Genomic DNA, 17,561 nt, shown 5'->3' on the forward strand with positions numbered 1-17,561 from the left:
TCAATTTTGGGTGATAAACTCATACACTCAATCTTACATAAGGAAAGAGAGTATGCAGACTCTTATACTTGACAATTTACTTGTCGGATTGAGCCTCTTTTGTAGCGCCTTCTTGGATAGCTTGATCAATACTATCTCGTGCTTCAATTAACTCACTTTTGCTCCCCCGATCATGATGCAGATTCTTTGCCAAGGCTTCAGTTCCAAAATCAAACTCCTTGCATGTAGTGCTCTTTTAAGGTGACCAAGGTAATGAGAAGTTGGTTGAATCTCCTCCAACTAATGAGAAGTTACTTTTCTTAAGGGGATTCACGTATATGGGTTTTCTAAAGAATTTAGATAATGACATGTCTATAGATGTTGGGTCTAATCTCTAAAAAATTGAAGAGTTAAAAGCACATCTTAAAGCTGGATGTTGGAATCCTCATTAGAGTGTTAATCTCAAGGAAGATGACTTAAAACTCTTTGGTTCAGAGGCTTGGGATGAGGGATATGATCATGAAATCACCTAAAATTTTATTGCATAAAAAACCCATCAAAATGTCCAAAAACCAAACGCCCTTCATAAAAAGTTCGAGTTTCATCGATAAAAAATGAGTAGATAACAGTTTCATCGATGTCATCAAAAGGTCTTCGATGCCATCAAGGCGACCTTCGATGCCATCGAAGGGTACTTCGTTACTATCGAGAAAATAAGATAATATGATATATTTCTTGTTAGATACATCTGAGTTACATGTTTGATGCCATTAAGAAAATCATATAAAATGATCAATTCTTGCTAGACACATCTGACTTCCAATTTGATGCTATCGAGATGATCTTCAATGCCATCGAAGACCCCTCAAAGTTTACTTGATGGGATCGAGTACTACTAAGAAACTATTATTTTGGGCATATGTCACAGCAGCTTCGCACTTATTCTAGTCTTACTTATTATGTTACAATTAGGTTTCTAATGCTAAGGGATAATAAACAAAGTTTACCTATTAAGCAAAGATCATATGGAGGTTCAAATGTTATTTTGGGTTAAGGGTTAGGGTCACCGAGATACCTCATTTACCTATTCTTTACTTTTTGATGCTCTCGTACTCTTTTGTCTTCAGTTTTCAACTTCCAAAAGTTCAACCGACTACATGACACAAGGACTCACGTGATTGATAAACAATATACACAAGTCAGTGCACTAACAGACACTGAGATGAATGAATGACAGAAGAAAAAAAAATAAAATTAGAAATGAATGTATTTTAGAGAACTTAAGAGTAACATCAATACATAATAAGATGTTATTAAGTAGGCGTAAATGGGATCCTTACTCTTGCTCTGGTGGTAGACTCTCAGGAGTTTTAACACTCGGTCAAGGGTTCGAGTATCCATAGGTGGTGAAATCCCACTACAGCGTGAGTGTGTGTATTAAAAAAAAAAGGTTAGCATAGATGATATAGCTATATGCAACTAAGATTAAAAAAAAACCACACTAGTTAGAATGAATAAAATGATACAAGTAGAAAGCTCTAAAGAATAACAAAAAGACTCAAAAGGATGTTAATGCCGTGGTGAGAAAAGATCCGATGACCCATAGTCTAATTGAAAGTTTGGCCTTTAATAGAGTGGAATGGTGAAACCAAATTGATGTAATTGACCCCAGTTAATTGGTATATGGCTTAGATGATGTGATCCAGCTCGTTTAATAGGTTGGCCCATCACAAGAATTTCTTGCAAAAAATAAAAAATAAAAAATACTGCATCCACGAATTATATGGTTTACACTTGTATTTTATCGATGGTGAGAGAGTGTTTCCCATGGTGTGGACGACATGATGAGTGGATAGGGCTGATTTTTTGCACAGTGAGATGCTCATGGTGAGGCCAACATATTGGACGGGTTGGATGTTGTAACAAATAGATAGTTACACATTATATGGAAGACAACTTATCATCCCACAGTTCGGACTTGAGACCTCAACCTGATTATTTTAAATTCTAAATATTTTATCAATGTTGGGATGAAGTCATAAAAAAAAAGATTTATAAAAAGCTAGTATGGTATCATTACGATGATATTGTTTAATAAAAAAATTCATGAAATTATTGTGATATTTTTAAAATCTCAGCAATATTTGTCGAGTCATCATTTGATGAAATGGGTGCAGTTCTTTAATCTAATGGAGGCTTGACTCAGGGTTGTAGCATGCATGCATCAAGAGGGGGTGAGGAGGTTGTTTCACTTGGTTAGATCCTGGCCATAAAACAGTGGGTCTTAGGCTATAATGTTAGTTTTGTGCTATTTAAAATTTAAATGCCCACGACTTTCCAACCATACACATGGACCACAGAGATGGCTGACCGAACCGTGGAGGGAGAAGATTGATTTGACATCATTAATTTGATGGCTAGGATTGCTTGGGGAGGGTAATTTCAGAGACATGCTCCATCAGAGCGACAGTTTGAATGGCCTGATTAGGCATACAGGCAGAAGTTAGTTTTATACCGTTAATATAAAAATTAAAACAACGGCGGATCTGAGACCATACACATGGTATAGGTGTAGGAAAATTAGGACTGCAAATCTCTGATAGATATTAATTAAATGGTTAGGATTGCTTGATGAGAGTGGTTATACAGACCTGCATCATCCACAATGGGACCCACAAACATAGTTGTACATGCTACTTGAGAGGTTGACGCGTTACCGTCATTCTATAAAATGGTACTAAACTAACATGGCGCTGATTAGGTGGTGTGTGGTGATGTGTCCGCCGCTGTGGGGCCATCATGATATAATTAGTTTAAATCCATACCGTTCATCCGTTTTTACAGATCATTTTAAGGCATAAATATAAAATTAGATAGATCTAAAGTTCATTTGGACCACACCATAGAAAACAGTGGGAATAGTGACACCTACCGTTGAAACGTTCCTAAGGCTCACCTTAATGTTTATTTGCAATCCAACCTGGTGATAAGGTCACACAGACCTGGATGAAGGGAAAATACAAATATCAGCTTGACACAAAACTTCTGTGGCTCCTAAATAGTTTTTAATATTGGACGTTCAATGGCCAATGTTTCCTGTGGTGTGGTCCACCTGACTTTGGATCTGCCTCAGTTTTCGTTTCATATCTAAAATGAGCTGGAAAAACAGATGGACGGCGTGGATATATAACATGTACATTACAGTGGGACCCACAGCGCCCAATACATCACCCCTCCAACGCTAAGAGTGGTATGGGCAAGACCACCTGATCCGCGTACGATACAAGGGATCGTAATCTAATCATTGCGGTGATTTAGACCACACTGTGTGGTCACCACCATTCGCTCTGCAGTGGAAACTCATCCATACACGTGGCATGCTTACATTAATCCAAACCATCTAAAATGGAAGGAGCATGACTCACAACTTCTAACGATCCGATTATACTCAAAAGGTACAATGATCAGATGATCTTAACCGTCCAATTGCCCCTGAATGAATTTGGATCAATTCCATTTGCAGCCTTTGAATCAAACCATCTAAAATTCGCACCGCTTGGAGCGTATCATAGCCCAAAAATTGCACAGATCAGACGATCTTAATCATCTGGGTTTTGGCCATCGAATCTAATCCGTGGCCACCAGCTTCTTTTTCAACCATACATTCGATCGCGACGATTGGATGGTTGCGATTGTAGAACAACATAATTTCTTTTAGGCCATGCCGCATCTACATGAGAGGCAGTGACTTGGGACCGTAGGGATTGAAGTGCATATATGACACGTGTGCAGTAGACGAGTTACTACCGTTGAATAAAAGGGCGATGAAAGCACACCACAATCCTCGAGGAGGAGTGGGACCCAGCCAGGGCAAAGGCTGTGGTGGTGTGTGTTGGGGTGTGGTCACCCTCATTTCCATGAGAAGAAGAGAGCCCATAACCTCTCTCTCTCTCTCTCTCTCTCAAGCAGGAAAGAGAAAAAAAGGAAAAGGAAAGGAAAAACCCATTTCATCTCTCAAGGATTCTGGCAATCATCAACCCTTCTTCTTTCCCCATTCGAATCAGGTGGGTTTCTCTCTCTTTCTAATGCAGGTTTTTTTTTTTTTTCCAGTTTGTTATTTCTGCTCTGTTGTTTCTTTCATGTTTATTATTTTTCCACTCTATAGCGATGAATTTGAAATGGGTTTCTTGTGTTTGTGTGGTGGGATCTCTGGTTATCATGGCAGTTTCTGTTGAATTTTGATCAGACGGTTTTGATTTTCTGGGTCTTTCCAGTAGCAATTTTCTCTGAAATCGGCTGCTTTTGATTCTTCTGTCTGAGGGGAGAATTAAGTTTGTTGGAATCTGTTGTTTTGGAAAGGCTTTGAGAGGGAGAGGTTGCAGTTCTCTGATGGGTTCTTTGGTTTGATGGGGAGACGCAGTCGAATGTGATAGAAGAGGGGAAAACGGTTGGAATCGGTAAGAATAGTGTCTTTCTGGAATATTGGAATTGGGTTTTGATAATCACAATAAACTCTTGGAGGGGTTTTTGTTAATCTGGTTTTTGGCTGTTCTTCTTGCATGCCTGCCCTTGTTTCAGCTGAATTAAGTGAATCTGGCATTTGGGTTTTTTTCTACGTTAAGAAGGGGATCAAAATCAGTCCAAATCACAATTTCTTTTTAAAATTTGAATTTGGGTTTAGATCGTTGAATGATCTGTTGTTGGGGTTTATTTTAATCTGGTTTTTGGCGAGTCTTGTCACTTGCCTGGGATAATTTGTTGGCCTAAATAGGGGTATCTGGCATTTGAGTTTTTTCCGCATCAAGCAGTTTGGTTAGTGGAATTGATAATCACAATAGGGATTGCATCTGGCTGTTTTCGTGATTGCTAGATTGTACATTTTATACAGAGGAAATCCGTATATTATTTGGAGAAATCAAGAAACTGCACTGGTTTGGAGGTAGGGTTTTACGGCAAATGGCTGGCCATCAGTGGCAGAGAATGGATGACAAGTCGGTCAGGGAATGTGGTGGGCCACCCTTTGTAAATGAGAACCCTTCAGAAGATATGTTATGTTCGGAGATGGAAACTGATGAAATTGGGATGGGAAGTTCAAAAGACAATGGGGAAGCCTTCTCATTGGAGAAAGGTGAGGGAAGTAATGTGGTCTTCTCTAGGGAGGCACCTCTTCTAGGCAAAGACCTGAGAATATCTAGTGGTTCCAGTTGCAGCACAAAGAAGCTCAAATCGAGGACAGCTGTGGCAGAACTCGAGCTCCATAAAAAAGATAAAAACGGTCCTGAAAGAAAGCTCAGCAGACAGGATAGGATCGAGTTGGGCCGCATGTTTCAGGGTGCAGTGAGTTCTCATGATTGGGAACTTGCAGAGAGTTTGATTCTGCTGGCAGATCCCCTAACACTCAACGATGCACTCTGCATCTCTTTGGATTCAATCTGGTTCTTGAGCACACAGCAAGAGCTACATGGAATAACCGGGATGATAGAGAAAATCATCTCCAACGGTGCTTATGACTTCACAAGGGCGGCCTTGAGGACTTCATTCCTTGCTTCATGTGTCTCTGCCTGTCAAAGCCGGACCATGAGTTTGGCAGATACAGTCACTGTCATGGCTCAAAGGTATAACCTATTATCCTGATCTGGTACCATCAGAATATCTCATTATCAACCATTTTTAATCAGCCTTTCATGCTTTTCCGTAATGTGAATAAGTGTCATGATGTGCGAATCCATATAATGGGGCCTCATAGTTTGGTGGCCTAGAGTGTTCATCTGGTAGATTGCACCATAGCTAGGGTCATCATCATTTTCTAAACCTTATCCCAACTAATTGGGATCAGCTCCACAAATCTTGTTATGCCATTCCACCATGTTGAGGACCATATCCTCTATTAAACCACAAGTCCTTTCTTACTACCTCCCCCCACATGCTTCTGGGCCTTACCCTTGCCTTTTATAGCCTTCAATTTGAATGAACTCACTCATTCTGATTGATGCAATTCTTGGTCTCTGTTGTTGCACATGGCCAAACCATCTACTTTTCCTTATCTTATTGCTTATTGGTGCTAATGTTGAGTTCCCTCAAATGCATTCATTTCTAATTCTATCCTTGCTGGTATTGCCACTCATCCATCTCAACATCCTCATTTAAGCTCCGTTCATCTTATGACTGTGTTGTTCCTTATCTGTCTAACGTTATGGCCCATTGAGCATGGCTGGTCTTATAGCCATCCTTTAAAATTTCCTGCTTCATAGATAGAGTATGGCCCATAAATTTTCAATACTAGAAGATCCTAGAACTTGGATCAGTGGATTACAAACAGACAGTTATGAGAACAAAAAAAAAGAAAAAAGAAAAATGAAGAAGAGCTAACTGTCTAGAAAAAGGCCAAATATTTGATGGATAGGATCTTATGTGGAAGTTTTAGGGGTTCTCTCTATTATAAAAAAAAGGGTCAATCCCCATTCAGTGCCGGCCCTATCAGATCAACAGTTGGATCACCAAACTATGGGACCCACTAGAACAGGTGCATGTCCTGATGCATCAGGACCTGATAATTCCTCATGACAAATATTATATGGCTACTGTCTCTGTCATAAATTTCGTGCCAAGCTTGCAGAAAGTCATAAAAGATTTCATTCAATGGGTTCGAAATGCTAATACCATCAATACTCTCTCTCTCTCTACAACGAAATCTTTTGTTCTACAATTGAATTTATTTTTTACAGGCTGATGGATGAACTGAACTGTTTTACTGTTGCTTCTTTATCAGATTGCATGAGCGTCTCAAGGAATGCAATGGTGACGAGGTTCTGAAGGCAGAAGCTGGTGCCAAGGTCCAGAAATTCACAGAGTGGGCTTTGAAATGCATTGGGTTCCACTCTCGTAGCCAGGGAAAGAAGGACAAAGTAAGCCACAGCTCTTCCGTTGAGATCCAACTCCAGCTATCTGCATTCAAGACATTTCTAGATCTTGCTGGCAACCAGCTTACGGGAAAGGACTTCACCGAGGCCTTCGATGCAGCTTGCTTCCCTCTGACTCTTTTCTCTAGCTCGTTCGATCCTGGTTGGGCTTCTGGAATTTCAGCGACTGCAATTCAAGGTTTGCTGGGGTTGTTGGTTGAGTGGGGTGCAGACAATGTCAATCAATGCTTTCTTGAAGCATCGCGTTTTGGGAGCACAGAGCTTGTACGCATCTTATTGCAGGTATGACTAGCAATCGGTCCATATGCTAGAATTCGTGTTTAACAGTTCACTTTGTAGTCACATGCAGGTATTTGCTTGACAGGCATTGCACTGCTCTGTATTCTTTTTTGAAGATTTCAATAGCTTTCAAGCTACATATCAAAGTTCACTGATTTTTGTTCAAGTTTCATGCTTCAACTTTATTTGCGCGCATATGTGTGTGAGCTCTCTGCAATCATTGTGATTTTTTAGTAGCTTGGTTCATTCAACTGAAAGCTGTTTCTGCAAACATCAAGTCATTTTCTTTCTCACTTCTAATACTTCATGCCAGTCTTGTTGTATTCGTGTCATCGTGCTGTTTAGATTGGTGGAAAAAAAAAACTTGTTGAGGAAAGGAAAACCTCATATATGAGGTTGTGGAAAAGGAAAATGTTTCATTTACTTTAGGTCTGAGAGAGGAAAAGGAAATGGCCCTTTACTGAAGAAATCTGAGGAAAAGGAAATCGATTTCCTCAGTCCTCGTCTTTTGCAAATGAAGGAAACCCTCATATATGAGGAAATTGATTTCCCTTCCTCAGTTACTTTTTCATTTCCACCAGCACAAGTAGTTTGCTGGGTCAGTCAGTTATTTATCCCTGGTTTGATGATTTCTAGCAATTGCGGTATTGCTACCTGTGAAATGTGAAATACAAGGGAAGAATGGAAGAAATGAAATGTGAAATACAAGGGAAGAATAGAAGAAAGTGAACACGTGGAGTCAAAAAAGGGATTTGAGAAGCTTGATCTCCCCCTTTCTTTGATGACTCTTTATTTATATTTAATAATTGGTTACAAAGATAAGCTTGAATAAGATCAAATAAAATCCTACAGGATATGCATAGGTATGGTGAATTTCAGGTGCACAAAGACTGCACAAACTAACACAATTATGATGCTCTGCATGTACACAGAGCTGTGTACTCTACCATGTGAAATAAGAGAAAGGAAAGAATGGACGAGAGGTTCTCTAATACCACGTGACACAATTGTGGTGCTCTGCATGTACACAGAGATCTGTGTACTCTAATGCAACCTAATGTCTAAATTGATTATTTTTTGTCAGTCAAATGGTCTACTCCAAATTAGTTTGATCGATTCTCTGTAATTTTAAAGTTAGAATGTCAATGGTTTATCTTTTCCATCAAGATGGATGATTGTGCTCTTTGATCTCGAAGAGGTCAAAATTCAGTTGAAGCGAAGGTATACATAGGTATGGTGAATAGATGTACACAAGAATGTGTACACTAACACAATTGTGTGCTCTGCATGTACACAGAGATCTGTGTACTCTAATGCTACCTAAGGTCTAAATTGATTATTTTTTGTCAGTCAAATGGTATACTCCAAATTAGTTTGATCGATTCTCTGTAATTTTAAAGTTAGAATGTCAACGGTTTATCTTTTCCATCAAGATGGATGATTGGGCTCTTTGATCTCAAAGAGGTCAAAATTCAGTTGAAGCCAAGGTTTACATAGGTATGGTGAATAGATGTACACAAGAATGTGTACACTAACACAATTGTGTGCTCTGCATGTACACAGAGATCTGTGTACTCTAATGCTACCTAAGGTCCAAATTGATTATTTTTTGTCAGTCAAATGGTCTACTCCAAATTAGTTTGATCGATTCTCTGTAATTTTAAAGTTAGAATGTCAATGGTTTATATTTTCCATCAAGATGGATGATTGGGCTCTTTGATCTCAAAGAGGTCAAAATTCAGTTGAAGATGTACATAGGTATGGTGAATAGGTGTACACAAGAATGTGTACACTAACACAATTGTGGTGCTCTGCATGTACACAGAACTGTGTACTCTAATGCTACCTAAGGTCTAAATTGATTATTTTTTGTCAGTCAAATGTTCTACTCCAAATTAGTTTGATCGATTCTCTGTAATTTTAAAGTTAGAATGTCAATGGTTCATCTTTTCCTCAAGATGGATGATTGGGCTCTTTGATCTCAAAGAGGTCAAAATTCAGTTGAAGGTATATTCGTATTTTTGCTTAAAAGGAATCTGTTCGGTCAATGGGATCAAGTTTGAGAGTATGAAATGATCAGTAACATCGTTTTTTTTTTTCCCAAAAAAAAAATTGGAGCAATATATGGTGATCTTTTGGCGAAAATTATCAGCATCAAGTGGGAAATGGTCGATCGTCAATCATAGCGTACAAAAATCAATGGATTGATTTATTCTTAAAGTGGGATGATGGAGTGCCTTTGCTTTAGATGGGTTTTCTAAGTGTTCTTGCATGTTGTGGCAAGACGTAGGCCTACCATTACCATTAAAAGGAATATGTTCGGTCAATGGGATCAAGTTTGAGAGTATGAAATGATCAGTAACATCCTTTTTTTCTTTTTTCCCATTAAAAAATTGGAGCAATATATGGTGATCTTTTGGCGAAAATAATCAGCATCAAGTGGGAAATGGTTGATTGTCAATCATAGTGTACAAAAATCAATGGATTGATTTATTCTTAAAGTGGAATGATGGAATGCCTTTGCTTTAGATGGGTTTTCTAAGTGTTCTTGCATGTTGTGGCAAGACGTAGCCTTTGCTTTAGATGGGTTTTCTAAGTGTTCTTGCATGTTGTGGCAAGGCGTAGGCCTACCATTACCATTGAATTTACAGCTGCACTTATTCTTGCCCCTTATTCTGGTGGTTTTTCTTTCTTTCTTTCAAATATATATATATTTTTTTTCTAGATGATTGTAGCAACTTCTTTTCATGGAAAAGGATAGACATGGATTGAAAACTAGAAAGTAGAAGACAAGGAGGGATGCATATCCCTCAAAAGAAAACAAGAAAAAAAAAGAAAAAAAACAGGAAAAAGTAAAAAAGAAAAAGAAAAAAAAGGAGATAGGCATTGAGAATTGTGCTTCAATTGGAAGAGATAATTAGTAGTCCATGAATGAAGATTCTGATGTCCGGTACAATGGACAGCTGGTCACCCATCTAGTTAGATTCTCTATGGATGGGATTGTCATTCAGTGAAATTGCTTGGCCAAGGATTTTAGGAAAATCTCTACAACAAAGAGTTAAATGCCATGAAAGCTGATTCATAGATTCAATGATCCAATAATAGTCTCTGGTCATCTTTGACAGAGTGTAGGAAAGAAGCAAACACCAAGGGGTAGCAATTGTTGAAACATGGGATTCGTACCCTGTCATACTGGTAGGAGCTGTGTAGAACATTGAGTGATGAAATGATCTATCACTGAGGGATTGAGAACAATACTTCATAGTTAACTATGCTTGGATTTTCATCACGGAAGAACATCAAATGATGAAACGATCTATCTCTGAGAGAGTGAGAACAATACACTGTAGTTTGGTATTCTTGGATTTTCATTGCTGAAGGATTCAATGTTGCACGATCCTACCTTCCATGAATCAACTTCTTAGTTGACCTGTGATGCATGATAAGGCTTAGATGATTATGATGATGACTATTACAGGCAATGCTTGTAGAATTAGATATGATTACTTTTATAACTAAAGATTCTTGTTCTTTCCTGTTTCCACCCATGATGGGAATATTAAGGGGTGTGATTCTCCCAAAACCAGTGGTGATGGCTCTACTTCTATTTTTCTAGTGATGTGATGCCTTACAAACTGTTGTACCCCATTCAATAGCACTTTATTTCCTTTTTGTAGACTTCTACAAATTGCATGGTATTGTGGAAGTGGGTTTTTTGTTCACAATCTGGCACCCAGATTTATGATTTGATTTTATTCAAATTTGGGCACAGGTTCTACATTTTACTATATCACAAACACACCTCAATGTAACCTGACCAGACCAACCAACAGAGTACCAAACATGGTGTTTTCACTAATCCAGATAGTAATTACAGTGTGACCCTTACCACAAAAGAAAGGTGGTTGTTCCTGATTATCAAGGATTGGACATCTTTTTTTTTGGCCCAACCCATGGACATAGCCATTTTTTTCTCTCCTTGTACATTAAGAGACTGTTTACAGTGTAGATAATTCTAGAGAAGATTTAAAGTTCCATACCGGTCTTTGGAACATTCTAGAGTTCTCTGGTGGCTTCTTGTTGCTAGAGTAGTGTAGAAGGTTGAAGAGTGTTTCTGGCCGTTAGCTATAAGTTTTCTTAGGTCTACATAAAGATGAGGGATCCTCATTTGTAACCAACCTTAGAAGTTGTTAGCATTCTTGAGTTCAAGTGCAATACAAGTTCTCGTGCCTTCAAATCTCGTCTGCTCTGTTACCACTTGTCATGGTCTAAGTGCTTCCCCAAGAGTATATTGAGCGGCACTCTACTCACAACCCCTTTCTGGATGAGTTCTGTTATGATGGAGTGACAATAAACCAACCAGAAGTCCTCATAAATCGATGTTGAGAGCAACCAGCATCGTAAACACTACTTGTTGATTTATGAGAATGTCACTGTGAGGAGAGTAGTAGGAGTTTCTTTTCAGGTTGATTATGGCATCAGACATTTTCGAGGTGGAAAGGCAAAGCTGTCAAATAAGGCTTCAGCTTTTATCCAAGCTCCAGTTCAGGCCCTCTTAGGTGGGGTTCATCATGCATTCAAGAATGGATTATAATGGCAAAGCTTGATCCCTGGCAAGTTGCCTTTTTGGGAGACAAGGTTAGAGATATGGATTTGAAGTTAAGGGCCCGTTTGGATACCACCAAATAAGTTACTTTTTCTACTTACAGCAGTAGGTAACTTATTTGAGATAAGTTAGGTTTATGATTAATTATAAGTAGCTTTTTTATTTAAAGTTACTTAATCATTTCAGTTTAATTAGTAGAAATCAAGATAAGCTACTCAAGGCACAAGTAGCTTAAGTAACTTACAATCAAAATGCCCCCCAAACGTCTTGTTTTCCTCTACTAGTGCTAACAATAATATGGCGATTGTTCTTGCCATTTCTATCTTTGATTTTTTTTTTTTTTTTTTTTTTGTTGGTTTGAATGATGATGGCTGATTTCATTAGCACCAAAAAGCAAGAGAACTGCAAAGCAAAACACTCGTCAACTCCACTACAAAACAAAGAAACGGCAAAGTAATAAAACACTAAAGAAGTGCTTGTGGCAAACTAGCCAGGATCCCCTAGATTCCTCTCCAGTTCCCCAAGAAGTTAGAAAAAAGAAAAGCCACTGAAATCTGGACTTGCTATGGCCCAGTTAATGATCATAGACATTTTTCTCCTCATTAAAGCTGCACTGAGAACCTCTTTATCATCAAAGTTCCTCTCCATCCAGATTCCCCTAGGACCCCAAAGAAGCAACGGTCCAAATAGCATTCATCCAAATCTTTAAAAGGTCCATTGAACGATTCCAGGACCACAGATCCAATGGTTGTGTGAAAACCCATTGAGCGGTAGCCATTTCTATGGTGTTACATTTGATGCTTTATGTTGGGGATTCTCTCCTTTTAGTGTAACTATTGCTATTAGTCAGGGATTATATCTCCTTTTTTGTCTGTTCATTTTTCTCTTTTACCAATTTGTGTTATCCATCCCAAAAAAAAAAAAAAAAAAGAAAAAAAAAAAAGAAAAGAAAAAAAAAAAGAAAGAAAGAAAAAGAAAAAGAAAAAGAAAAAAAAAGGGAAAAAAGGAAAAAAAGGAAAAAGGAAAAAGAAAGAGAAGGAAAAGAAGAAGAAGAAAAAAGAAGAGAGTTAGGGAAGCCACACATTTAAATTACTTGTGAATTTGAACTGCACTATATATGACATGAAAAGAAGTTGAGTGCATTCTCACCAATATGGAAGTGAATGACAACCAATAACACATTTTCTATTATTTCACAATCTGTGCCATGAGTGTACAGTCAGCATCTGTCTCACAAAGCAATCACCTACAAAGCTCTGAAGATGCATGGCTAGAAGGCCCATTTCCAAGATTTAAAATCTGACCCTAAGAGTGTAAAGAGGGCTCTCCCTTTGCAGTCAGTTTTCTTCTCACTCTAGAGGAAATTCCTTGAATTTTCTGAAGGACTAGTTAGATCATTGAGGTGTAAAAGAATTGTCATAAAGGGAGTGAAAGATTTGAAATGATCACATGAATAAGAATAGCTTGATGAAGGCCACCTTTTCACATTAAGACTTTTTTTTTCTTCTTTCGTAAGGCCATATTCTTGGTAAGTGAGCAAGCAAACCTTCATATCCTTCTCACCACTTCGATCCAATTTCCTGATGAAGAGCCGAGGGAGGTAGGAGGGAGGGAGAATGAAATTACTGTACTTGAATCTGGCCTGTTTGTTTTCCAATTACAATGGTAAATGGCTGTAAATGGGTAATTGTTTATTTGCTCTTGTAATTGTGTGGTGACATCACTTACATTTGACTGCAATGATGATTTTGCTACATTGTTTGTTTCACCCAGAAATCACTGTAAAAATAGTATTTTTATAATATGAAAATGTAATGATTACAATTTACTTTGCCTACTTTACAAGTGTATTTGACTCTTGATTTACGAGTCATAATTCCTGTTTAAACAAACACTTGGAAATGATAATGATGACTCATTTACTACACATTTCATAGGAAAATGGAAAACCAAACAGGCCCGGGTGGAAAAGAATGAAATCCCAGATAAGAGGTGTCAAGATAGATTTTTAACTATTGTGGGATTAAACTTGTGACTCATTATATGAAACCTTGGGAGAGAGCTTGATGTAGGATAATTAACCACTTGCTCTAAAAGCTCGAACTGTTAGAGTATGAAGAATTAATCCCTTTATCTCATAGCCCAGACCCCACATCTCATGAGTTTTAGGACCTCGGCCGAACCCCCTTCGTGGGCCTCAAATCACATGGGCCGCCCACCTCATGTGTGTCCCCGCATCCCACGGGCCACCCCACTTGAGCCCGGTGTGAAATGCGCATTAATCACCCCTGGTGAGGAGTCTCGAACACGAGACCTCCTCCGTGGGCCGCACCCACCCCGAGTGTGCCCCTGCATCCCACCAGCGACCCCACTCGAGCCCAGTGTGAAAATGCCCATGCATTAATCACCCTCGGTGAGGAGTCTCGAACCTGAGACCTCCCGCTTTGATACCAATTTGATGTAAGACAATTAACCACTTGTTCTAAAAGCTCGAACTGTTATAGTATGGAGAATTAATCCCTTTATCTCATAGCCCAGACCCCACATCTCATGGGTTTTAGGACCTCGCCCGAACCCCCTTCGTGGGCCCCAAATCACATGGGCCGCCCACCTCAAGTGTGTCCTCGCATCCCACGGGCTACCCCACTTGAGCCCGGTGTGAAATGCGCATTAATCACCCTTAGTGAGGAGTCTCGAACACGAGACCTCCTCCGTGGGCCGCACCCACCCCGAGTGTGCCCCTGCATCCCACAAGCGACCTCATTCGAGCCCAGTGTGAAAATGCCCCTGCATTAGAGCTATTGAGCAAAAGATTAAGGCATGAGATGAATGTATTAGAAAACCATTGAGGCTATCCTATTACTTAGAAAACTGATGGAGAAATACATGGAGAGGAGGAATGATATCCACATGGTCTTTATTGACTTGGAGAAGGCATTTGATAGGGTCCCTAGAGAGATAATATGGTGGATGTTGGAAAATGAGTTTCAAGAGGATATATTGGCATGATTAAGGATATGTACGAGGGAGCTGTAACAGAAGAACCATTAGTGGAGAGACAAGTGAGTCCGATTACTATAGGCTTATAACAGGGTTCGGCATTGAGCCCACATCTTCTTTAATTGGTCATGAGTCTGATTACTGTAGGCTTACATCAGGTTTTGGCATTCAGCCAACATCTTCTTCAATTGGTTATGGATGGGTTAATGAGGCATTTACAAGAAGAGGTCCTCTGATCTATGTGGTTTGGGGGGATTCATTGATTTTTCAGAACCTGATAGAATCATTTCTAATGGTGATTGGAATTTTATATCCTGCCATTCCCCACAAGAAATCTGATTTATTGGCGAATTTTCCAGTGGTCATTATCAATTATTTGTACATGGGGTCCCTTCCTGCTGATTTGATGTATTTTTTCTTTAATTATCTTTTTTGAATTCAATAAAGTTGAGTTGTCTATTAAAAAAAAAAGCAGAAAAGAAAGAGAGAGAAGCAGAGATGCTCTATCTGGAAAAGAAGAGATTGGCATTCAAGAGATTGACTAGAAAAATGAAATTTGAGCTGCTTATAATTGGTGGTATCATGATATCCTTGCTAATTTCTGTTTGCTCAAATTATTCAATGGTATTCTTTTCATTGTGTGTTTGTTCGCTTGTTATCGTTATAAATTATTGATAAAAAAGAAGACACCACAATATCATTTGTTAGATAGAAGGGGATGTACTATGAAAACGATCTTGCATGCTGTAAGATGTCCCACATGTCACAAGTCTTGTGAGAAAATATTAATCTGTTTGTGCTTAAGGTGGATGATTTGAATGTAGTATATCTGACTTCATTCGAATCCGCGTTGTTGTAGGCAATGAAAAACATAATCCATGCATCAAAATCATCATCCGCTGTGTTCTTAACACCATATCAAACAGATGCAGATGTTGTATTATGTATCCACCGAAGGAGCTGGCATGTTGAGCTTGGGCCCACCTTGGTGACCTGATTTCAGGAACAATAAATGCACCCAGCCAAAGCCCAGGCTCAGATTTGTCATCCAAATCCAGGCCATTTACTTGTCTTTGTATGTGTACTATTAATAGTGTGAATGTTCAAAAAATTAGGCCCAACTTGGAAATTGATATTGTTGGTGTTGGCGAGTGGATATTGGCAGTTGCCTAGATGAAGTTTAAATCATACAAGTTCCAAGCCAAGGGCCGAGTTTTTGAACTATAAATCCTTGCTTCTCTTCTTGCTCGGTTTTTATTTGGAGAATTTACACTCTTGGATGGCCTATCTAGATTGCTCAGCGCAACAGCTTGGATGTCGATGTTGATCTGGCTCTGGGCTTTGCGTCCCACTACGGCAAGATCGGCACCATGGAATGTTTGGTGGAAGAGGGCAATGCAGTCGCCTTCTTGGGCCCATTGATGAGAGCAGCCGAGAGGGGATGCATGCAGGTTGTCCGGTGGTTCGTTGAGAGGGGCTGCCGGGACATGGAGCTCTGCCTTGCCCTCACTGCTGCCACCTCCAGTAGCCAGGTTGGGGTTGCCGCCTACCTCCTCCCGCACGTTCCCCAGCACGTCCTTGCTGCCCTCAGCATTGAGATCCTCAAAGCCGCTGGGGAACGGAGCGCCGGGTCCCTCGATGGGGTTGCCTTCCTTCTCCACGCTGACTTCCTGGGGGACCCAGCTGCCACGTATGCTGTCGCTGACAGCATTGCGGGATCGGACGATGAGGCGGTGGCACCTGAGCTCAGAACCTTCTTGCGGGAGCATTGGTCCGTGGAGGCATTCGCCGATGGGTTGAGGTGTGGGCAGGAACATTATGTCAATGTGATGAGGATTTTGAGGCGGGGTGGGTCACCCATTTGCCTGAGGGACCTACCGGCCCCCCTGCGGGTAGCGGCTGCATACTTGCCACTCTACAGGGAGTGTGTGGAGACACATGGGCCCCTGTTGTCTCAGCGGCTTAGAGGGCAGCTAGTGGAAGCGGTGACGAGGCTTGGGAACAGGCCAGTCAGTGAGGCGAGCCAGGGTGGAGAGCTTTTGGCAGTATTGGAGCACCACCTTCCGCCTTTTTTGGTCAGTGCACCTTAACTCTCTGATTTTTCGTTTCTATGTAATCATATGATATTTAGTAGAGATTAATGGTGACTGATTATCCAAGTGATTTAATTTCTTCATAGTATATGAAAATGTCATGATGATCCATAGATGGGGTGTGCTATTTAGTTCTTACATGTGGGGCCCATGGTTTGGTAATCCAGAGCGTTAATCTGTTGCACGTTACCACTGGAGATCCTGGCTACCAATCTGGGGACTCTTCTTTCTATTCAGTGGATTTATCATCTCTTCTCGATAGTCTATTTCTTGTCCACAATTACAACGGTTAGGATTTGTCCCATTGAGGAGCTTGTTGGGGCATGGTCTGGATTACCAAACCATGGGCCCCACTTACAAGGACTCAAAAGCCTGTTCATACAGCGGAATGCATGATGCCGATAGCCCTATAATTCCTCTTTGTTATTCCTATCACCAACGTACCATTTGTATATGATATCCTTATTCCTTACCGCACAAATGGTAGGCCCCATCATGAAGATCAGCTGGTTAAAAATAAAAAATAAAAATCAGGCATAGCCGACTTGTCGGGTGGGCCATACCATTGGAATTAGTGGACAATAGGTGGCCTTGGTCAACATACAACAGGTGTGGACGATCTAATGAGTGGGTGGGCCCTGATTTAGAGATGAGGGATTTTCATGATGTGGACCTGATCCCTGC

General features: G+C 40.0%; 1 protein-coding gene across 1 annotated transcript; it reads left to right on the forward strand.

The window, feature by feature from the left end:
• Positions 1 to 3,883: 3,883 nt before the first annotated feature.
• LOC131246017 (ankyrin repeat protein SKIP35-like) lies at positions 3,884 to 16,990 on the forward strand. Its single transcript, XM_058245872.1, has 5 exons — positions 3,884 to 4,043; positions 4,205 to 4,436; positions 4,868 to 5,594; positions 6,749 to 7,181; positions 16,077 to 16,990. The coding sequence occupies exons 3-5, from the start codon at positions 4,936 to 4,938 to the stop codon at positions 16,872 to 16,874; spliced, it is 1,890 nt and encodes a 629-aa protein (XP_058101855.1). The 5' UTR covers positions 3,884 to 4,043; positions 4,205 to 4,436; positions 4,868 to 4,935; the 3' UTR covers positions 16,875 to 16,990.
• Positions 16,991 to 17,561: the final 571 nt, after the last annotated feature.

The sequence above is a fragment of the Magnolia sinica genome, chromosome 5 (genome assembly GCF_029962835.1).
Source record: "Magnolia sinica isolate HGM2019 chromosome 5, MsV1, whole genome shotgun sequence".
Lineage (NCBI taxonomy): Eukaryota > Viridiplantae > Streptophyta > Magnoliopsida > Magnoliales > Magnoliaceae > Magnolia > Magnolia sinica.

Coding starts and splice junctions, on each gene's coding strand:
- LOC131246017 (XM_058245872.1), top strand. CDS start 4,936: ATGGCTGGCCATCAGTGGCAGAGAATGGATGACAAGTCGGTCAGGGAA. Junction 5,595..6,748: donor GTCACTGTCATGGCTCAAAG/GTATAACCTATT, acceptor CTTCTTTATCAG/ATTGCATGAGCGTCTCAAGG. Junction 7,182..16,076: donor TTGTACGCATCTTATTGCAG/GTATGACTAGCA, acceptor TGGCCTATCTAG/ATTGCTCAGCGCAACAGCTT.